Genomic DNA, 24,717 nt, shown 5'->3' with positions numbered 1-24,717 from the left:
AAACGCAGATTGGAATGGCTAAGCAACGATTGTGAAGACTAAGTTGCTTAGTAGGTAGTTAAGGTATATGGTGTGACGTGAAAACGCTGCCAAAGCAATACGTTATATTGGTGTGACGTGAAAACGCTGCCAAAGCAATACGTTATATTTTCGTGACGTGAAAACGCTGCCAAGGAAATACTATATATTGGTGTGACGTGCAAACGCTGCCAACTAAATAGCGAAATAAAGAAGCGTCACTAAAAGAATCATTCGCGTATTTATTTTAACGTTTGGATAAGGGAACCCAACATCCGACTGAGCCACAGCCCAGCTATAGACCTGATAAACCGGGTTCGTTACAACATATCCACCAAGATTACACAAATGAAGCTAAAGTCAACTAGCGTGAACTGGCTTATAAACAGTAAATCAAAACTGAAACTAGATTATAAAGCAATATAATTATTAATATGTATAAAAACTATTAATAAACAATAATGTCAGCAAATACAATAATAATAACAAATATAATGATAATAATTAAATACGTAAAACGGATACATCATTTACCAAGCTGGCAACACTATTCCGATATTGACATATCGATCCCTGCAAAAAATCCCCCTTTTGGGAGAGTGGGCAACGTTGCAACACAACAGCTGAATAAAACAATAAAAAACTAAAATATTATAAACCAAAAAAATAATAACTGTCTGCCTGCGTGCAGGACAGTATAAATAGAGCAGCAAATGTAAATTGAAATAACTTCTGGTAGAGTAGTCGTATACTCCAGTCGATCGTGTAAACGCAGATTGGAATGGCNAGGATGTATGTTATTCAACTGTGGGGTACGAACTGTGCAACCAACATTGACAGGATCCAAAGATTCCAATCTAAAACGCTAAGGGCCTTAACGGGAGCACCGTGGTATGTCCGCAATGAAAATATCCATAGGGACCTTGGTATACCGATGGTTAAATCTGTAATCGACAGCAGCAGAGAAAAATACAAAATAAAACTGCGTGACCACCCAAATCCACTGGCAAGTGGCCTGTGCAACACAACAAATATAACACGCCTGCGAAGAAGAGATCTACCGGCCTTTCGTTGAGCGACGTTAAACCAACAGGGCTCAACCCCAGGGTTTGAGCTGTATTATTGTTGTTATGTACATATATGAGAGATACACTTAGCCACTTAAGCATAACATTCTACGTACACATACATACACACAGACGAACGAATAACGAAATGAACACTAGGTAAAACACTTGTATCACAAACGAATATGTAGAATAAAGTCAGTCGCAATCCAACCATTGTAGCGAGTTTACTGAAATATATAATATATTGGCGACGAGGAGTCGAAGAATCCAATTGTTAGCTTTTTACATTACAAGCAGTGGAAATGACTACGGATGAGAAAAAAAGTGTACCAATTTTCAATTTCGAACCATTCCATTCAAGGAAAACGTCATGGTTACGCTGGGCAGGACGTTTAAATACACCATTGGAGTTATACGAATGCCATGCATCGAAACACGCAAAATATCTTCTCCATTTGATGGGCACGGAGGCGTACAACGTTTTATGCGACAAACTAATGCCGGAAAAGCCGGAAGATAAAACGTTTAGCGAAATTGTGAACGTGCTGGAAGCACATTTTGATCCTAAACCGAACGAAATTCTAGAAAATTTTCATTCAATATGAGGAAGCAAAAACCCGATGAAACCTGTGCAGAGTTTGCAGTAGAATTGCGCCGATTAGCAACGAATTGCAATTTCGGAACACACCTTCCGAAAGCTTTGCGGAACCAATTCGTGTTTGGGTTAACTATTAAAAATACCCAAAGCAATTTATTGAAGCAAAAAACACTTAGCCTAGAAGAATCCATCAGCATGGCGACGGCATACGAGCTTGCCGAAAAAGGAGGCGAAGAACTACAAGGAAACGAGAAAGAGCAGGTGAACAAACTGATAAAGCAAAATAACGCAACTAAAAAAGGAGATAAAGAGTTGAAAAAGACTCAAGACAATAAAAAGAAATGTTTCCGATGTGGCTGCACCGCGCACTTGTCTGACAGCTGCAGATTTCAAGAGTATGTGTGTAATTTTTGCAACAAAAAGGGCCATTTGAAGAAAATGTGTTTCAAACAAAAAAGCAAAGAAAACGAGTTGACCAAATTGAGGAAAACAAGTCAACAGCAGTGGAGGAATTGTTTAACGTAGAAGCGGTTGAGGTTAACAACATACGAAGAAAAATTGTGTGCGAGGTGCGAGTAAATAACGAAAACATCACGTTTGAGGTGGATACTGGTTCCCCCGTCTCAATCATAAGTGATAAAGATTTAAGAAAGTATTTCACCGACATGCAATTGAATACCACTAAAACGGAACTAGTAAGCTATTGCGGAACACCTTTGGAATGTCTGGGCTATAGCTGGGTGCGAGTTTCAATTGAGAGATGTGACAAAATACTGAAACTATATGTAGTGCGTTCTGACCGCAAGCCACTTCTAGGCAGAAAATGGCTACGCGAGATTAGATTAGATTGGAACAAAATAATAAATAATGATACAGTTATTGTGCAAAATGTTAACCAGATACAGCAAAATCAGAGAAGCAGTCAAATTGAAAATTTAATTAGTAAATACTCGGATGTGTTTTCGACCACTACCGGAAAAATCAAAGACTTGCAAGCTCGTTTGTACTTAAAACCTAATGCAGCGCCGAAGTTTGTGAAGCACCGAAGAGTTCCTTTTCCGTTAATGGAAGCAGTGGAGAAGCAATTAGATGCACAAGTAGCAGAAGGTCTTCTTAAGAAGGTTGAAACCAGCGAATGGGCTACGCCAATTGTCGTGGTGCTGAAAAAGGGTGGTGGAGTCCGAATATGCGGGGACTATAAAGTTACGCTGAACCCGGTTTTATTGGTCGATGAACACCCACTACCAACAGTAGATGAGCTGTTTAGCAAAATGGCAGGTGGCGTACGGTTTTCGAAAATCGACTTGGCAACAGCATACCTTCAACTAGAGGTACATCCAGACGATAGGCACCTTCTTACGCTCAACACACACAGGGGATTGTACCAACCAAATCGTATGATGTTCGGCATCGCCAGTACACCGGCAAAATGGCAGCGATTAATGGAACAGGCTATAGGAGATATTCCGGGAGTATCGGTGTTTTTGGACGATATAAAGGTGACAGCGCCAGATGATGATACACACATACAACGTGTCGAGGAAGTACTTAAAAGGCTCGATCACTACAACATGCATGTTAACTTGGAAAAATCTCAATTTTTGAAGGACAGTATAGAATACTGCGGGTACGTAATAAGCAAAGAAGGCATTCGTCGAATGAGCAACAAGATCCAGGCTATACAGAATATGAAAGTTCCAACAAACCGTGAAGAAGTTCGTGCATTCATGGGGCTCGTGAACTATTATGGCAGATTCGTTAAAAACTTAAGCGACATAGTTCACCCAATCAATAGATTGCTGCTAGACAAAGTGACTTGGTCATTCGACAAAAAGTGCAAAGTGGCGTTCGAGGAAATAAAAAAGCAAATGCAATCAAACGTAATTCTTGCCCACTACGATTCAAAGTTGCCGATCACGTTAGCTGTGGATGCTAGCCCAATCGGGGTAGGGGCGGTCCTTAGCCACATGTATGAAGATGGCACTGAGAGACCGATTCAGTTCGCGTCACAGACTTTAAGCAAAGTGCAACAACGCTATTCGCAGCTCGACAAAGAGGCATACGCAATTATTTTCGGAATACGTAAGTTTTACCAATATTTATATGGAAGACAATTTACGCTCGTTACAGATAATCGGGCGATATCACAAATATTTTCACCTGGTAGAGGCATACCGATAAACTCAGCAACTCGTATGCGCGTTATATTTGGAACAGTTTGACTACAAAATCAAATGCAAGCGTTCGAAAGAGAATGGGAACGCAGATGCTCTTTCGCGGTTACCCAATGCAGCCACATACGAACAGGTGGAAGAAGTTTATGTGGTGGAAGAAGAGTTGTTCGAAAATTTGCCGGTAACGGTAGCGGAACTTCAGCGTGAAACGAAAGCGGACGAAACAATAAGACGACTTTATGAGGGTTTGAAGTATGGCAGAAAGTGCGAGGCAAAAGATCGATTTGGCATCGAACAACACGAATTTACTTTACATAATGACTGTATACTGAGGGGAGTGCGCGTATACATTCCAAATAATCTACGACAAAGAGTACTGGACGAATTGCACACGGCTCATTTCGGTGTGGTCAGAATGAAAAGTTTGGCCAGAGCCTACGTATGGTGGTATCAAATGCATAAGGACATCGAGAATGTGGTGCAAAAGTGCATTGCATGCCAAGTCACCCGACCAGACCCTAAAAGAACAATGCCAGTACACAGTTGGAAAACACCCGGAAAAGTTTTTGAACGAGTACACGTAGATTATGCCGGTCCGGTAATGGGTAAATATTTGTTTATTTTAATTGACGCATTTAGCAAATGGCCGGAAGTTCATTTAACTTCAAACATGACCACCGAAACAACGGTTGAAAAATGTCGCGAGATATTTGCGCAGTTTGGTGTAACAAATGTCTTGGTAAGTGATCACGGAAGACAGTTCAACTCGACCGAATTTCAAAAATTTTTGAAGGAAAATGGAGTCATCCATAAGCAAGGAGCACCGTATCACCCAGCAACAAACGGTCAAGCAGAACGTTATGTACAAACGATTAAGAATAAACTTATCGCAGCAAATTGCACACCAGAATCGCTGAAAAGCGAGCTTTCAAAGATACTTATAGCTTACAGGCGAACCATTCACCCAGTAACTAACAAATCGCCATCGATGCTTATGCTAGGGCGGCAAATACAAACACGTTTGGATTTACTTTTGCCGCAAAATGATCAAGCGAAATTCGGTAAGACACTACCAACAAAGAGGATTGACATAGGGGAAAGAGTAGCAGTACGCGATTACCTGTCAAAGCCCAAATGGAAATTTGGAGTAGTTGAGGCAAATAAAGGCGATTTGCATTATAGTGTCAGACTCGACGACGGTCGAAAATGGACGAGACATATCGACCAAATGCGAAGATCAAGAGTATCAATCGACGATACGCCGGAAGATTCTTCTAAAGCAACAGGAATGCTAGCGGGAGGTCCAGTCAGCGAACAAATGGGAAGAGCTCAGAATCATTCATTATCGTCACATCAGACTCCAGATGCGGTCACAAATCACTCATCGCAATCATCATCTCAACCACATCAACCTGTCGAGGCACCACCTGAAGAAACACTTCGTGGAAAGGGCGGAGAAGAGGCTAACAAAAACCTACAGTCAGACACATCACAAAAGCCGACATCGACAACAACAACACTGGAATCACCCGAGACCATGCTGCGCCGTTCGCAAAGGCAACGTAAAATACCAAAACGTTTATTATCATAAATATGTATGTACATTGCAACCATTAATTCAATTCTAACTCTTGTAACTGAAACATTGTAAACCTTAGGGGAGAGAGAGATGTTATGTACATATATGAGAGATACACTTAGGCACTTAAGCATAATATTCTACGTACACATACATACACACAGGCGAACGAATAACGAAATGAACACTAGGTAAAACACTTGTATCAAAAACGAATTTGTAGAATAAAGTCAGTCGCAATCCAACCATTGTAGCGAGTTTACTGAAATATATAATAATTGTAAACAGATCCAACAAATGAATTCAAGTACAATTAAAAAAAAAAAAAAACAATATACCCAAATAAAAGTTATAGTATTTTGTGTACTCTGTTGTATTAAATTGTCGAAGTCAAATAAAACAGGGCATGAATAAATCGTACTCAACTTGGTACAAGTCAGGTAATTTTCGAACTAGTTCGGTTTCAGTCACGAAATTCTCGTTGTAAACTAGTATTTTATTGCGACAGTTACGCTGGTCAAAACCGTAACGAAGCCGTAATAGCAAGGCTGTCATATTTTTTTAATTCTTCGACCTTCATAAATAAGATTAAGATAACACATTTACTTCCAGGCCATATTATGATGCCAGTTGATTCTATGCATAGCACCATTGAATCTTTTGTTCGAAATCATACTAAGGGCCGTTTGCTCCATGTCTAGTTAACGCTAACTGGAGGTACATCCTACATCGTACTTGATGCACTTATCTATTAATAGCTTGACTAATTTCCGTCAAATTTGAAAAATCGAACAAGTTTTGAAAAGAGGATTTATAGACCAATAAAATTATGTATAACAATATACTGTTAGACTTAGCTTGTTGGGAGTTTTCGTCGGTTAAATTTAAAATTTTTCTTAATTTTTTGAACTTTGATCATCGCTTATTTCAAAAATGTCTATGATAGTTGCCAAATATGGGATATTTATCTAAAGGAATATTTATTTTCGAATAAATTGATACTCACGTAATGCGATGGTATAGAAATTGTCGAAGTTAAGCAATTTAAGCAAAAATACTGCCTTGAATTTATATGCGTGTATGTACCGGACGTGGAGATTTTGCTAAGGAGTTCATCAATATTTACTCGAAACTGATATATACAATAGTTCTTAAACAAAAAATCTATTTTCATTAAATTTTTGGAAAATGGGCGTGGGACCGCCCACTTGAGTCATATATGCGTATCTCAAAAGCTGCTTGACCGATCTGGACCAAATTTGATACACACATTGTGCTTGGCCTCCTTAGCATCGTGTTAAATTTTTTTGAAATCGGAATCTAACATTTGAAGGGTAAGAATAGCTCTAAATGGCATACAGCAAATAACATTAAAGCCGTTTTTCGTGAGCTTAACCGTGAAAAACCTCAACATCTTCGCGCAGTTCTAAGTTCGGAAACGATCTAAAGCAGCACAGCATCAGAAACTTTGAAATCCGTATAATTATCATGTTCTTAATTTCTTTGAATTACTTGTCACATCGAAAGACTACATACTGAATTCATGCTACTTATTGCATAAAACACACTAAGAGGGTTGAGCGATGCGCTTGCCAGATTTGTTTCAGTTACATTTTTATTAGCGTAACGCTCAACGCGCTAATTCGGTATGGCTGTAAGGCTTTAGCTTTGAAATCTAATTTAAAGATAGTTTGCATTTTTCTTGCATGATTCAAACCAGGGCAGCCACAGTGTTACTTAAGAGGAAAACTTTAAAAATTTCAACTGTTCAAAAAGGTGGCGGCCACGCCTTTTCAATCAAACAGGCTGAAAGGGTATAATCATTGCTCACATTATTTTATTTCGAAATAAATACCTTTAAAAATTTGATGTTAAGCAAAGGACAACGTATGTATTTCAAATTTTTGTGACGCCTTCACTTCTCCGATTGACCTAAAATTTTGGACAACACATTTTTTCATTAATATTCACCAATCCGGAGGGTGCGACCTAACCCAAATTAAAACTAAAATGTGCCATATGACTAAGGACCACCCCAATGTACACATATGCGTTTATATATTTAGTGCAGGCGTAAGAGCGGATCATTGACCCACTATGAGGAAGCTATCGCATCCCTGCAGTTAAAGCTACTAGTTGTGAACTCAGGGCCGGATTAAGAATGTGGGGGCCCCGGGGCCGGGATACGTGTGGGGGCCCCTTTTTAAAGTCTCAATCTCAAACTATTCTTTCAGAAAAAAAAAAATATAGTTTGCAGTAGATAATTATAAGGTTAGAGAATAAGATGACGCATTGATTAAAGTAACAAGGGAATAAATACTTCATCATTAAAACATGTTCACAGTATATTACACCAATAAAAGGATACTCCTTTACTGAAACGACTCTTTCCGTGATTTTTTTGCTGCAAATACAGCAATGATATCATCGAAACTTAGTTCGCGCAGTATATCTCTTTCGGAGCACAAGAGAACCAAATGCACAAGTCGGTTTTCACCCATACATGATGGAAGTCGACTTTTGATTAATTTCATCTTGGAGAAAGATCTTTCACTCGTGCAATTTGTTACCATCATAGACAGATATAAACGTAGAATAATTTCTGAATTAACAAATGTAGACTGAAGATTGTTTTCTTTGATGATGCGGTACAAAAACAGCTCAGTTGATTCGTTCTCTCTTTTTTCGTGAAGATACGCGAAATCTCGAAGTTGTATGAGCTCGTTCCCTAAAGATGATTCAAGATCATTTGGGTATGTTTCCACAAGCTTTTTAGCATGCAAATTGATGTCTTCTGATTCCATGAGCATTAGCTCACCAATAAAATTGAATCGCTCAAAGACCAGCTTGTAGCATGAAATTTTGTCTTCAAGTGCACTTGTCAATTTATCAATAACTGGGAGAAAAGCTTCGGTGCGAAATTTGTCCCTTGCTGAAAGTTGTACTGCCGACACCTGAGAGCCAAGGGGTTGCAAGCGAACATTTGCTGATCTCACTCGGACATTTTCATAGTCGCTGACTTCGGACAAATCTTTCGCAGCTTCTTCGTACGTATCAAACGCATCTCTTTTGGATTTCATAAATGACTGCAAAGATACGAGACTGTTAACAGCAGTCCGCAGGGTGATTGCAGGATTCTGAAGAGATTTGATGGCTGTTTGCATGTCACCAACAAAAGTGTTAATTTTCAATAATCTAGAACCGAACTACAGTTTGTGTGAAACAAACATATGTGTGAAACAAACCTGTTGTTGGAGCGCCTGATCTAAACAAGCGTAATGATTCGCCCTGGTTGCATATGCTACAGTTGCATCAACATGATTTTTTGATTTCTCATGTGCGGCAACCCGTTCTGAAGCGTGTTTTCAATCGCAAAATCCACGTTTAATCAGTGTACAAACAAAGCAGTATATTTTGCCAGTCGAAGGTGAAAAACAAAGCCAAGAACGGGTAAGCCTTTCCTGATTAGGAAGTATTCGCTGAAAAAGGATTTTACTGCATTTTCGATCTGCGTATCCATCATTTCGTAGTTGAGGCAAGGAAAATTTCTCTAAAACTTCTTCTTCGCAGTGCTGCAATTCGGTTGACCCTCGCTTAATCCAGAAGTCTATCACTGTTTCCGTGAGTATATATGAGAATATAAACTAAGTTGATTGCAAAATAAAATGAATTAGGATCAATTATTATTAGGTATGAGATGGAAAAAGATCAATTGTTTGAACAAAGAAAAGTGTACGAGTTCGTATTGCATAAGAAAGTGTATAAATATATATTATGTGTTCTAAAAATGTTGTTGTTGTTGTTGTTGTTGTTATACAAATAGAAGGTTTCAAAAGGGCTCCGATTGCGTAGCCTAAGCTTCGCACAATAAACTTCAAGTTTAAAAAAATTATAGAATTGGATAAGTGCTTCACAAGTTGCGATTACATCGCAGAGTGTTCACCTTCTAATATTTTATTAAAATATCTACATTTCAGAGAAATTCTTTAAACCATTATTTTCTATTTTTTTATCATTTCAATTTTTTTACATTTTTTATATTTTTATATACATATTCATTTCATCTTGTGGGGGCCCTCCAAATGTGGGGGCCCCAGGCCGCGGCCCCGTCGGCCCTGCTGTTAATCCGGGCCTGTGTGAACTATTACTTTTCAGCCCAACTAGTTCACGTTCTATCCTTTTTCAATGCAAACGATTGATATTTTTAACATGGCGATGTCCTACGAAATGTCAATTGTCAGGCTATGCAAAAGCATCTACCAGTAGAAATACTAGTAGCATCATACTAGTTGATGAGATCGTGTGCCAATTCATCCCCCGTGAAAAGCATAAGTATGCCATTTTCCCCGCGGCACTGCAACAGTGGCAATGGCCGACAGAGCAGAGCACTGGCGTGGTATTACTGAGATCCGGGGTTCAATCCCTGGCGCAGGGAGTTTTTATTTTATTTTTATTAGTTTTATTTATTTTTTATTCTTTATTATTATTTAATTTTTATTTATTTATTTTTATTTACTTATTTTAATTTACTTTTTTTATTTAGGGCTTTTGTTGTAAGTTTTAAATTTAATACACAAAAAAGATTTTTATTAGTTTCTTGTTTTATGGCATAATTATTTCTTCCTATATTAATTTATTATCTATATTTAAATTGAAATAACTATATTGACTTACTTTGAATTAATTTTAACAATCTTAACCACCTCTAATCGGACTCGAACCTGCGATCCCAGCACCAGAACAGTCAGTCTTCACTCGACGCCACAACCGAAATTTGTAAGAAAAGCATTTAATTGCGTGTTGTATTTGGTTTTGTCAATTCAAAGGGAAATGTCGCTGAACGCTTAAGTTCACAAAATCATCGAACTGGTAGGCCACAGATTTAGCACATACTAGTTAATGAACTGGTATTTTTACTGACTGGTTTGGCTTTTCACTGCAGGGGTGCGTCCACACATGCCGGCCCGATATGTCATATTTGTGGCATACGAATAACCATAGTCGATAAATGATCCGTAGAGAATTGACGATAAATGATAAACGCAGCTGTTATATAGTTTCTATGCTATCTTGATGCTACTGTTATATTTGCTAGTATCTGTTGGGGAAATAAAGAGAAAGAGGCTAATAGGGTGTATCTATGGGTAAACGAGAAATCATTTACACCTAACGTTTATAATTTCCATTTTTGGGAAGGATGGTAACAACACGCACTAAGTCATCGCTTCCAGGATGAGTATCTAGGATTCTTCCAAGTACCTATTGCTTTGGTGGTAAACGATCATCTTTCACGAAGACAACATCATTTACTTTCAAGTTCCGTTGTTGATTGCACCACTTTGGTCGCGATTGTAAATGACTAAGTCTATCTGGAGACCAGCGCTTCAAAAACTGTCGAGTCGGCGAGACATCTAAAATAGCTAGTTCAGGCGGAGGCAGTAATGAATCGTCGATCAGAAAATAGCCAGGGGTTAATACGGCTAAGTCGTCTCTGTCTCAGTACTGTGAATAGTTCATCAAAATTGAGCGGCGTACCATTGCAAATACGTTTCAAGTTATGTTTTAGTGCCTTTACATTTGCTGCGAATGTGGCGGGTTAAAATGCCATTGGACGCCTTTGTTAAACAAAAGATGACAGGTAACAAGATCAACGGAAATTAGGTCCATTGAAACTATTTCGCATACGGGTGCGAAATAAAGTCAATTGTCATTTTTACCTTTTCAAAAACGAAACAATGCTTAAAGTATGTCGATTCAAAGAAAAAAATGTTCTTGCATCGTTCGTGAGATATGAATGTTGTTACAATAAACATTGCCCCGCAAGTGTTGTTTCCATAGACGAAAGAGGTTATTGCCAAATCCCCATTTCTATTAATCAACTCACAATCATGAATCACCACCAATTGCTTTTATCAAAAAATTTAAAATTGCGAATATAGTAAATACACGATGCAAAAAACCAAACCCAAAAAGAAAAAAAAAAAAAGAAATATTTGAAGAAAGAATGTAGAAATGATCAAGAACTTGCAAAACATGTTTCGTTTCCAAAAATAAATCGAACACTATTAAATTGCCGCCTTGTCGTTGGTGCGGGGACTTAGTCGAAATATGATCAGTCCTTATCAGCGGATGGCAGTGCAACCGTATCTCTGAGTAATGGGCGAGTGCACTCCAGGGTGTTAAGCGGCACCGTGCCCATTGGAGGGTTTGCAGCCAGCCCCTTATACTGCTTAGACCACTGCGCCCGCCTCGTCGGGCAGGTGGTCATACGAACAAGATGAATACAACTAAAGAATCAAACAAAAAACTAATAAAACTACGAGCAGCGGAGGATAGCACAGGTTTACAAAAAAAAAGCTTATGCATATTAAACCAAACCTATATATCCCCATGTTATTCGACACGCTGAATGCGAATCCGAAGTCCGTTAGTCTCCACCACGTCAGGTTCGTGGTCAGTTGAAGGTCAAGTAGGGAAAAATTCATTGAATAAACCTGAAAATTCATATACATAAGGTTTTACATTCGTTGAACCCGAATCCGAGGTCCGTTAACCTCCATAATGTCAGCTTCGAGGTCATTTGAAGGTCAAATAGGTCATACAATTTATTCAATAAAAATTAAAAAAAAAAATTGTTTTTGTTGTCACTGAAACCGAGTATGAAGGTCCCATGATTCCTCAAGGTCATCTGGAGGTCATGCCAAGGTCATCCCAAGGTCAAGTTCCGATGAATTTTATTGAATTTTCATGTTTATTCAATGAATTTTTCCCTACTTGACCTTCAAATGACCACGAACCTTGACGTTATGGAGGCTAACGGACTTCGGATTCGCATTCAGCATGTTGAATAACATAGGGATATATAGGTTTGGCTTAATATGCATACACTTTTTTTTTTNGGGTCAAATTCCGATGAATTTTATTGAATTTTCATGTTTATTCAATGAATTTTTCCCTACTTGACCTTCAAATGACCACGAACCTTGACGTTATGGAGGCTAACGGACTTCGGATTCGCATTCAGCATGTTGAATAACATAGGGATATATAGGTTTGGCTTAATATGCATACACTTTTTTTTTTGTAAACCTGTGTAGTCAGAGCTGGCATCCAAAGCTTTCTCTACCCCGGTTGGGGGTTTCGAAGAGGCCTACCGACAAAGTTTTGAGCCGCGGAGGGTCGTCGAAGTCTACACCGAAAGCTGCCTCTGCCCGGTGGGGGGGTGTGATTTCTTCCCCTGTGGAGGCGAAATCGCCTTGCGATAAGGGCCTAAGTAAGGCCGGCATGGCCGGTTTCTCGGGGGGGTCGAAGCCAGCTCGTTCTTGTATGTCGGGTATAAACGGNTACCGACAAAGTTTTGAGCCGCGGAGGGTCGTCGAAGTCTACACCGAAAGCTGCCTCTGCCCGGTGGGGGGGTGTGATTTCTTCCCCTGTGGAGGCGAAATCGCCTTGCGATAAGGGCCTAAGTAAGGCCGGCATGGCCGGTTTCTCGGGGGGGTCGAAGCCAGCTCGTTCTTGTATGTCGGGTATAAACGGCGAAATTCTGCCGGTAGCGGGTAGCGCTTGTGCGAAATGGCATGGAGTATCTGGGGGTAGTGCGTGGCGGAACTGCCAGGACCAGCAGGGGCCTCTCGCCGCGTGCCTTCGGAGCTTCGAGGACCTCGGATGGGGTAACTCAGGGGAGGCCTTAGCCGCNCCGAAATTCTGCCGGTAGCGGGTAGCGCTTGTGCGAAATGGCATGGAGTATCTGGGGGTAGTGCGTGGCGGAACTGCCAGGACCAGCAAGGGCCTCTCGCCGCGTGCCTTCGGAGCTTCGAGGACCTCGGATGGGGTAACTCAGGGGAGGCCTTAGCCGCGCGCCACCACGACGAGAAAGACTCGCTCGGACCATCGCATGGCCGCCGAAATTTTAGAACGCTAATGCGATCAGTGTGCTGGTCAAATTACTGATCAACATGCCTGAACGCTCGAATGGGCTAAAAAGGTGGTCGGCGATGCGGAGTCTGCGACATATGCACAGGCGAAGGCAGCCGAAGGCGCGAATGCGTCGATACCGACTATGAAGCGGGAAAGGTCGCGGGAGCGGGAAACCTCTACCGGTAAAAAACTTCGCACGGGGTCGGCACCTACGTTTAGCGAAATCGCTAATCTCGCCGGCTCTGTGGAATTAGGGGTCATGGACCGCAGCAGAGAGGACGGCGCTATAACTCACGAAGACTGGAAGCGTGAGGCGGTCGCCATGTCGGCGGTATTTATGAGGGTGGTCAAGGGCCACCGACTAGGTGTGAGAGTGCCGGATACCACCATGGGCTGCATAAGCCCACGAGGTGCGCCGACGAGCCGTCGACAGCTTTGTACGAGAAGGCAGTCTCCCTGGTGTGGGAGGTTTGGAAGGGTGCCAAGCTAGTGGCCGTGGACAAAGCGGATCTTCCGATTTAGCCACGAGCTCGGTTATGGCTCCCTACGGAGCTTACCTCTCCAAGGGAGATCGAAGGAATACTTCTGATAAGCTGATGACCCTTTGCCTCCAGCAGCATCGGAGGAAGGAAGGGAGGCCGTTGACTCCGCCAGCATGGAGTTGGGAAACTCTGCTCCATCGGATGCTGAGAGTATAAGGGGCGGCTCCTCTGCCGTGGGGTCCGTCTTCAGTCTCGAGAGGGTCTTCGGTGGGGTCGATGTAAAAGGTGAGAGCACGGAACTAGCGCTCAAGGAGAGTATTCTGGAGAATGAAAATTATGCAGATTAATCTTTTGCTCCACTTTGAGTAAGGTGGGGCTGACGTGGTTCTAATCTAGGAGACGTGGCTGAGCAGTAGCGATATCTCTGGAATCAGAACAAGGAGCTACAAGCTTATAGTGGCGAACAATGTAGGTAGAACAGGTAGGCCTACATGTTAATCAGAGGTGAACTAAAATCTTTTATTTTGCATAATTTCAGCAATGAGGATATGGTGATGATTAGGCTGGAAGTAGAGGCTGCAGAACTCTGGCTAGTATCCGCCTATATGCCGAACGAAGATGATGTGGGGCCACCTCCAATCCTGCCGCGGAGCGCTCCAGTGGAAGCCAAACGTAGAAAAGCTGGCGTAATCTTGGGGTCCGATGCGACTTCGAGGCGAGTTTGGGTCAGCTCGGACACAAACCCGCGAGGAGAGTCACTTTTTGAGTTTATCCTAAGNAGCTATTTATACACAAAATTTTATGAAAATCCGGCCAGCTGTTCGCGATTTTACCTGTTGCAAAAAAAGGGACTTCTCTTTATATAATTAGTATAGATATGCATACATATAAGTGTGAAAAGTGCCGTAGCAATGGATTCGAAATATATGCACCTTGTTTTGGTTGTAAGTTTTTTTCAGCACTTAAACATATAAAATTCATTATTTTTATTAAAATTGCGAAAAATGTAAATGCTCAACTTAAAAAAAAATAGCTCTTCATTTGAGCTGCTATTAGTATTGAGCCAAACTTTCTGAAACGGGCCACTAAAAATTAAGTAGTAGAATTTCACATATGTTTTGGCAGATATTCAAAGGTCTATATGTGAAAACTAATGTCTTAAAATATTTTTTGAAAATTTCAATTTTTCAAAAATTTATTCATAAATTAATTTTTGACCTTCTTTTCATCAATTTTATATATTAATTGCTATATTTCTGTGAATATGCAATCAAAAATAACTAAATTTTAATGGTGATTCAGAAAAAGTAGCAGAATCGAAACAGTATTCATACTGGAAAAATTTTATTTTTTAATAGTATTAAATAATAATAAATTTCCCAATGAACAATTGACAATTTAACAGACTTCTCCTTGTGTTAAACAAAAAAAAACTTTACGATCTTATTTTATGAAGCGTACACTAACCATTCGTGCAAAAATATTTTAGTGCACTCTATCCCATAAAAAAGTACGAATGTTTAAACCTTACCGTGAATACGCGTTGAGCAATACCACCAGCTCCGTCAGAATTGGAAAGGACCTCTCCGAGCCGTTCGCCACAAAACGGGGTTTCAGACAGGGCGACTCCCTTTCATGTAACTTCTTTAATCTGATGTTGGAGAAGATAATAAGAGCTGCAGAACTGAACCGCTCAGGAACAATTTACTACAAGAGCGTGCAATTGCTGGCTTATGCCGATGACATCGACATCATCGGTAACAAAAACCGCGAAGTCTGTTCTACCTTTTCCAAGTTGGATAGGGAAGCAAAGCGCATGGGTCTGGTGGTAAACGAGGACAAGACGAAGTATCTCCTGTCATCAAACAAACAGTCAGCACATTCGCGCCTTGGCACCCACGTCACTGTTGACAGTTACAATTTCGAGAAAGTAGAGAATTTCGTTTACTTGGGAACAAGCATTAACACCGATAATAATGTCAGCATTGAAATCCAACGTAGAATCACTCTTGCCAACAAGTGCTACTTTGGACTGAGTAGGCAATTCAGGAGTAAAGTCCTCTCTCGACGTACGAAAACCACGCTCTATAAGTCACTCATCATGCCCGTGCTGGTATATGGCGCAGAAGCATGGACAATGACAACATCCGATGAGGCGGCTCTTGGGGTGTTTGAGAGAAAGATTTTGCGGAAGATTTACGGTCCTTTACGCGTTGGGTACGGCGAGTACCGCAGACGATGGAACGATGAGCTGTATGAGCTTTACAACGATATGGACATAGTGCAGCGAATTAAAATACAGCGGCTCCGCTGGCTTGGTCATGTCGTTCGAATGGACACCGACGCTCCAGCTCTGAAAGTATTCAACTCGGAACCCGCTGGTGGTAGCAGAGGAAGAGGGAGGCCTCCACTGCGATGGAAAGATCAGGTAGAGAAGGACTTGGCTTCACTTGGCGTTTCCAATTGGCGTCAGTTGGCACAGAGGAGAAACGACTGGCGTGCTTTGCTGAATTCGGCCAAAATCGCTTAGGCGGTTACAGCGCCAAAAAAGAAGAAGAGAAGAGGATACGCGAAACCACTATCGACGTTGGAACGCAGCGCCGATAAACCTGGACCCGTTCGTCGTTGCATGCTTACGTTTTAAAAAGCATATAGGTATATTATTATTACATATATTAATAATTCTTACGATTAATTCTTTATATTAATAATTATTGAAATCTCAGTGCCTCAATTTATTTTCGAAATTCTGAGAATCTTGTGTACAGACTAGAGATGTGCATAAATGATTTGAAATGCTGTTTATAAAATAATAGTTGATACTAGTATCACGGCGTTCTAACACAAAATGACTAACATGGAACACACTGTTGCCGTTCACTTCACACCCAACTGTTTTACTGCACTCGCTGTACTGCCCCGTTACTTTGCTCTCTTTATTGTAAACCAGTATTTGCAATAAGCAAACAAATACTGTCATTGCTGGAGTTATAGTTAGCAGCGACACTACAGTGTTTGTTTTGATGGCGGGCAAGCATTGATTTCACTTTTTTTACTGTCAAGTGAATTTGATTCATTACTGCATTTATAATATTGTATACCTCTACTACAGACGACGCGTCCGTTAAACAAATGAGAATCGCGTATATCAGTGTCACTGCCCACGGAAAAGGAGCTTTGGCATTGGTGGCTGCGTTGAAAAATGCATACTGCGCTAGTCTACATGACAAAACTATTCTTTCGACCCAAAATTGTTCGACTGATTTTGACTTTTGTACTTTAGATGAATATAAAAAACAGGGAAGGTGTTGGCGAAACGTTTTCCTAGAGCCAAAACCATCATTGCTACAAACCCTTTGCTTCAAATTGTTTAGAATGCAAGATTTTTTCAAGCCACTCAGAATATGTAATTGTAAAAATAAAAAATAAGAAATCAACGTTGTAATTAAATAACAAAATAAAAAGATACGCATGCAACGACGAACGAGCCCAGGTTTACCGGCGCTGCGTGCCAGCGGTAGTGGTTTCGCGTAACCACGGTAATGTTTGAACATTCGTACTTTTTTATGGGATAGAGTGCACTAAAATATTTTTGCACGAATGGTTAGTGTATACTTCATAAAATAAGATCGTACATTTTTTTTTTTGTTTAACACAAGGAGAAGTCTGTTAAATTGTCAATTGTTTATTGGGAAATTTATTATTATTTAATACTATTATAAAATTAAATTTTTCCAGTATGAATATTTTCTTCGATTCTGCTACTTTTTCTGAATACACCATTANTTATTGGGAAATTTATTATTATTTAATACTATTATAAAATTAAATTTTTTCAGTATGAATATTTTCTTCGATTCTGCTACTTTTTCTGAATACACCATTAAAATTTGGTTATTTTTCATTGAATATTTACGGAAATATAGCAATTAATACATAAAATTGATGAAGAGAAGGTCAAAAATTCATATATGAATAAATTTTTGAAAAATTGAAATTTTCAAAAAATATTTTAAGACATTTATTTTCACATATAGACCTTTGAATATCTGCCAAAACATATTTGAAATTCTAATACTTAATTTTTGGTGGACCATTTCAGAAAGTTTGACTCATTATTTAGCTCTTTTTTCGACCGATTTAGCTCCAAACGAACATTGCAGCAGATGTGTAATTAATATATGATTTACAGTTACTTCTTCTTTTTGTATTTTCATATTTTTATGCTCATTAAGCATTCATGCCACCCCGGTTCACTGTATTACATAAATGTTTTGGTGCCTTTTGAGAAATGGAAGAAAACGGCGTCCCAATGATTTCAACATAACATAAACAAACAATTCCTGTACAAAAAAACTGTTTCCAACAAAGACGTTTAAATGCTAAAGCTATACACACACACATATCTATAAAAAGTAGCAATCCACAATGCTTTATTGGCAGGTGGAGAAGGACACATCAACCAGTTCTCGTCTTTTTTAAAGAACATTTCAAAAAAATAAGTTTCCAGTTTCGAAGCTAGCACAAAGTCATGGTGGAATTATATCAGGTGAAGTAATAGAGCGAGAAGAAATGATAATGATAATGCCTTATTTGAAAAGTTGCAGTTGACTATAAATTATAGACGACAATTTACAGAAGCATTACTCAGAAATACGTAATAGGTTTGTTCCACAAGCTACCTGTAGAAAAACTCGAGCAAAGTTCAAACCATGATAACAACATTACAAGATAAATTCATTCTCTCAATTCGTCGGCCATGATTTTTTTCTGACGTTTGCCAACATTTTGAAATCATATAAAATTGAAAATAAAAAAATTAAATTGTTCACAATTGTTGTTGTTTGAGATTGAAAATGAGAATGTGTGTGTGAGTTTGAGTTTTGATTTTAAAATTATATTGTTGGCAAACGTCAGACTGCCTCTCAATGGTTTTACCTTGTTATGTTTTTATCAAGGTTCAAACTGTGAGCGTATATCAAAGAAATTCTAAAACTTACTTGTGGAACGCGTATGTGTAACTCGAAGTGACTTCGAGTAGCTTGTGGAACAAGCCTAATATTTAAAAATAAAATTTAGAGAAAATTGAAATTTGTAGTAACGGGGGTGTAGATTTTTTTTTTTTTTTTTTTTTAACGCCTATAATTTTAAAAATACAAGACATCGATTTTTTTATATATCGGTCATTCCATACAATATTTACTTCTCAATATTTTTTTGGGGGTGAAATATATTTTTTTATATTCTTTATCGAAAAAAAAGAGGACACCTATTTTTTATTTCGTCATGATATTCGAAAATCTCGAAAAAAGTATATTTTTTTTAATTGGTTGCAGTTAATAAACTATTTGTCGGAGAAAATCAAGGTATATGCGTAATTACCACGGCTTTCCATTAGAGCATGAGATAGATTAAAATAAAATAATTTTTGCATTAAAAAATCGCATTTTTTTAATTTTTATTTTTTTTATTAACTTCATCATGTTTGATTTTTACTTTTTTAACCTGAATAGCTGTCAAACTTTATGGAGTACGTTGTAAAAATACGAGTTTTTTCTCGTAACATCTAATGGTGTTTCCATTCTCAAATTTTTACAGCGTACTCCATAAAGTTTGACAGCTATTCAGGTTAAAAAAATTAAAATCAAACATGATGAAGTTAATAAAAATAAAGCGATTTTTTAATGAATTTTTTTTTGTATTTTAATCTATCTCATCTATCTTTTCTCCGACAAATAGTTTTTTAACTGCAAACAATTAAAAACAGATACTTCTCAGTGAGCTCAAAATTTCGGGAATTTTTTTTCGAGATTTTCGAATATCATGACGATATAAAAAATAGGTGTCTTCTTTTTCGATAAAGAATGTAAAAAAATATATTTCACCCAAAAAAAATATTAAGGTGTAAATATTGTATGGAATGTCCCACATACTATATATATTTGTGACAAGTATTATGACCTGGCCTGCCACCCGCTTTCGACTTGACGTGCCCTTCTGGGACACCCTGTATAATAATTAGGACTAGGAATCTCATGAAAATACATGTTTTTATTTGGCATCATGAAATGAAAATGGTTAAGTTATCTTTACGAACAATGAAATCTCCTTTAAAATGGCATTCAATCTTTACTGCATATTTTTGCATAATAATAATAATAGATTGGCGCTTACACATATGTTAGTGTTTGGCCGAGCTTCTCCTCCGTCTTGTGGCGTGCGCCTTGATGTTGTCACACAAAGGGTCCTACAGTTTTATGCCGACTCCGAACGGCGATTGTATTTTAATGAGAAGCTGTTTTTCATGGCAGAAATACACTCGGAGGTTTGCCATTGCCTGCCGAGGGACGACCGCTGTTAAGAAAAAACCTTTTTCTATATTTTTTGGGATGTTGCTTTGACCAGGGCTTGAACCCAGGTGCTGATGAGTGAAAGCGCGCACTGCTTACCACTACACCACAGCGGCCGACATTTTTGGCATATTTTTGCATACTTTGCAGTAAATGCACAGTTTTGCATATTTACCGGTCGTAAAGTATATTTCATACCACTAAGTGAAAGGGCGTGTCACCTCTCATACAAACCGAATTATTCATATTTAATATCTCTGGAAGAGTTCATTGTAGAGTACTGGAACTTGGAACTCATGGAGAAAAATTGGGATTATTGGTAAAGGGGCGTGGCACCTCCCATACAAACCAAATTTTTCATACTGCATATCTGCAGAAGTGCTCATCGTAGAGAACTGAAACTTGGTATGGTGATGTCGCATACCTAGATCCAAAGACGGATCAACTAAAAAAAAATAATAAAAATAGGACGACTTTTTTCCTAAACCAATTCATGGGACTTACATCCAATTAATGCATAGATTTCTTCTTATGATTATATACACTAAATAAAAAATACTGTTTTTGCATTAACTGCGTTGAATCTGTACGATCCATAAGCTGTTATATTTCCCGCTAGGTGTACGATATATGAAATCAACTCTGCACTCATGGAAAAACGGGGGTTATTGGAAAGGGGGCGTCGCACCTCCCATTGGAAGCGAATTTTTCATATTGCATACACTCTTTCAGAGATGTTCACGGTAGAGTACTGGAACTTTGTATGGATCTATATGAAATCAATCCCATACTTAAACAGTATATTCGTTGCTATGACAACGCAACATCACACTGCAACATGTAGCTGCGCGACCACGCAACATCAAGCACACATCCTATTAAAGATACACACAGCAGGGATGGAAAATCGATATTTCAAATTGGACCTTTCGCTGTCAAATGTACCTAAAATGTACCTATTTTGTTAACTTTTCTTTTTATTTTCAGACAATTGGTAACAAATTAATAAATTTGCATTAATATATCAGTTTAATTAATATTCATAACAATTCAATAAACATACAGCTAGCTTAGAGTAAAAAGTTGTGAAATAGTACGAAATATTTTAAAGATCGAATCCCTCTTATTCGTATGGAGTTTTGCTTTGCTTTAAACAGGCAAAATGTTGTATACAAAGTTTTGCCAAATACTTGAAGAAAATGGCTATAAGAACTTTTTTCCTCACCTATACAATTTTTAAATTGGGACTTAGCAATTTTTCACTCTAAGCTAGCGGTAAATGTATGTACATTGGGGTGCTCCAAAAAAATAAAGTCAGAATTTTAATGCTCCACCCTCTAGGATTGTACTATACCGAAAAAAGTAGTGTTTATTTGGAAATCAAAAAATTTTTAGGGGTCGCTCAAAGTACTCAAAGTTGTCCATGTATTTTATTCGGGGGAAAAACAAGTTTTCATAGAAATGGTATAGAATTCTTGAGAATTAATATTTCTCGATCGGAAAACTTTGATTCTCTTTTGGAGATTTTCAATAATATTACCTAGTTGTTGATTTAACCATTTTCTGTTATTAACTACTTTTTATAGGACCCCTAAAACCCTCAAAAATATCAATGGGAAACCCATAAAAAATTGCTTGTATTTAAAAATGGTAAAACAACTATTGGGTATTATTATTAACAGTTTCGTAAAGAGAAGCAACGTTGTCAGATTAAAAAATTTAGATTTTCAAGAATTCTTTATCATTTCTAAGAGAACTTGTTTTTTCACGGAATAAAATGCTGTGGTGTAGTGGTAAGCAGTGCGCGCTTCCACTTCGCAGCACTTGGGTTCAAACCCTGGTCAAACCAACCCTGCAGGGAAAGCTACTAGTTGTGAACTCGAATTCTACCGGTTTGCGTTTCAGCCGAACTAGTTCACGTTCTATCCTTTTTCAGTGTTAGCGACTGGTAATTTTAACATTGCGATGTCCTACGAGATGTCAATTGTCAGGCTATGCATCTGCATCTACTAGTATAAATACTAGTAGCATCATACCAGTTGATGAGATAGTCTGCCAATTCATGCCCCGTGAAAAGCATAAGTTTGCCTTTTTGCTCGCGACGCTCCAGCAGTCACAATGGCCGACAGAGCAAAGCACTCGCGTGGTAAGCCTGAGGTCCCAGGTTCAAATCCTGGGGCAGGGAAAATTTTTTTATTTTCTATTTTTAATTTTATTTTTATTTTTTATAAATTAATAATTATTTTTGAGCTATAGGCCGTATGTTAAATAAAACATTAAATGTTTTTCTGTTTTATTTACTTTTTAGTTTTATTTTGGTCGATATTTCGCCTTCAGTCTGAAGGCATCTTCAGGACTAAAAAAGGAAAACAATATTTTTACAACATCACAATATAAACCAACAAAAACATACATATGCACAAGTGCATTAAAACGACTTACACTATTAGCTTTGTCCGGTCGACTAATCATATGTTAAAATGTAAAATAACAAACAAGCACGAAGAAGATATTAAACATAAACAGGAAAACTAATAATTAAAATACAGTAATTGTAAACAAAAATTTTTATAGAAACAACAATACATAAGGTGCTGAACAGTAAGACCATTTCTTAGTCTGTATGTCATCTCAACAATTACTGTATTTTAACTATTAGTTTTCCTGTTTATGTTTAATATCTTCTTCGTGCTTGTTTGTTATTCTACATTTTAACATATGATTAGTCGACCGGACAAAGCTAATAGTGTAAGTCGTTTTAATGCACTTGTGCATATGTATGTTTTTGTTGGTTTATATTGTGATGATGTAAAAATATTGTTTTCCTTTTTTAGTCCTGAAGATGCCTTCAGACTGAAGGCGAAATATCGACCAAAATAAAACTAAAAAGTAAATAAAACAGAAAAACATTTAATGTTTTATTTAACATACGGCCTATAGCTCAAAAATAATTATTAAATTATACTCAACGGCCAATAAGCAACACAATCATGTTCGAACGGAGAGCACACCGAGAATATAAAATCAAGTCAAATGTTTACACTAACATAAAAAACAACTATAACATCAAGACGAGGAAACACATCAAACGCTACCAAAATATCACACAGCAAATCACAAAAACAGCAGAATCTACCAAATTCTTGGAAAAGTGCAGAAGAAGCGGCTTAAAACCAGATTTTATCAACTATGCCACTAAAAATATTGCCTACATCATTAGCAACAACACCAGCAACAACAAGATGTCAACACATATCAACAATTCAGTGTCTGCATATGTCCAGAAAGTCCAAAGTAAATTAGTGAATCTACTTATCAACATAAAACACGAAATACTTCGATGAAAGAAAAAAGAGGTAAACACCCTAAAAGCCCAGATTGAACAACAACTAAGTATGCGCGTTCAAATGCGTTTTTCGAAATTGAAAACAAAATAATCAACACTCTCACGACAAATATTAAGAAAAGACAAACCAAAAAGTATGAAAAGCTAAGGGACAAACAAAAACAACTACTTAACATTAGGGCTGTACCAGAATGGTTTCAAAACACAACAACTTCCAAATGACGTTCAATGGCTCTTATCCTTAGGACCTAAATTTGCCTTACCAATGACCAAGAAAGATCTTCCACTTTTTAAAATTATTGCAGATGGGGAAAGCTGCATACAGACGATTAAAGATAAAGAAAATCAGGAAATAGAAAGAAATAATCTGACGACATTAATAGGAGACCACCTGAATAAAATGACAATCACCATTAGAGATAGATTTATTCGTGATACCCTACATTCTACTAAGACGTTCCTAAAAAACAATGACCAACTTTTAATTCTCAATGCGGACAAAGGAAACGTAACTGTAATGATGGAAAAATCGGAATACGATATAAAGATGCAGAAAATAGTCAATGATATTTCGACATACANCTTCCACTTTTTAAAATTATTGCAGATGAGGAAAGCTGCATACAGACGATTAAAGATAAAGAAAATCAGGAAATAGAAAGAAATAATCTGACGACATTAATAGGAGACCACCTGAATAAAATGACAATCACCATTAGAGATAGATTTATTCGTGATACCCTACATTCTACTAAGACGTTCCTAAAAAACAATGACCAACTTTTAATTCTCAATGCGGACAAAGGAAACGTAACTGTAATGATGGAAAAATCGGAATACGATACAAAGATGCAGAAAATAGTCATTGATATTTCGACATACAGGGCTTTGAAACGTGATCCCACGAATAAATTACAAGCTAAAAGTAACGAAATTGTAGAGAAAATGTACACAAACAAAGTGATTGATTTAAAATAAAGGAATAACGGTCTGCCTAAAATTCACAAAGAATGAATCCCACTAAGACCTATATGTTCGTCAATCAGTTCTCCGTCCTATAACCTATGTAAATATGTTGTCCGCGTGCTCAAAAATGTAACAATGTCCTCCAAGTTTAATGTGAAAGACGCAGTCGAGTTTAAAGAAAAGATCGGAAAAACATATATTTACGACGATGAAAGTC

General features: G+C 38.1%; 1 protein-coding gene across 1 annotated transcript; it reads left to right on the top strand.

Annotated features, from left to right (window-relative positions):
• Positions 1-2,351: 2,351 nt before the first annotated feature.
• On the top strand, positions 2,352-24,512 carry LOC108371579 (uncharacterized protein K02A2.6-like). The gene is made up of 4 exons (XM_017627165.1): positions 2,352-3,768; positions 3,817-3,879; positions 3,980-5,422; positions 24,142-24,512. The coding sequence occupies exons 1-4, from the start codon at positions 2,352-2,354 to the stop codon at positions 24,510-24,512; spliced, it is 3,294 nt and encodes a 1,097-aa protein (XP_017482654.1).
• Positions 24,513-24,717: the final 205 nt, after the last annotated feature.

The sequence above is a fragment of the Rhagoletis zephyria genome, unplaced genomic scaffold (assembly GCF_001687245.7).
Source record: "Rhagoletis zephyria isolate East Lansing unplaced genomic scaffold, Rhagoletis_zephyria_1.1 Rzeph_scaffold_05085, whole genome shotgun sequence".
Taxonomy (NCBI): Eukaryota; Metazoa; Arthropoda; class Insecta; order Diptera; family Tephritidae; genus Rhagoletis; species Rhagoletis zephyria.
The sequence above is the reverse complement of the archived record's forward strand: the minus strand, read 5'-3'. Positions and strand labels throughout refer to the sequence as shown.

What these genes read in the sequence shown, in the direction of transcription:
- LOC108371579 (XM_017627165.1), top strand. Translation starts at nt 2,352, where the DNA reads ATGCAATTGAATACCACTAAAACGGAACTAGTAAGCTATTGCGGAACA. An exon ending in CGCAATTATTTTCGGAATAC is followed by an intron (nt 3,769 to 3,816) that starts GTAAGTTTTACC and finishes CGCTCGTTACAG; the next exon opens with ATAATCGGGCGATATCACAA. An exon ending in GCGCCGTTCGCAAAGGCAAC is followed by an intron (nt 5,423 to 24,141) that starts GTAAAATACCAA and finishes AAATTATTGCAG; the next exon opens with ATGAGGAAAGCTGCATACAG.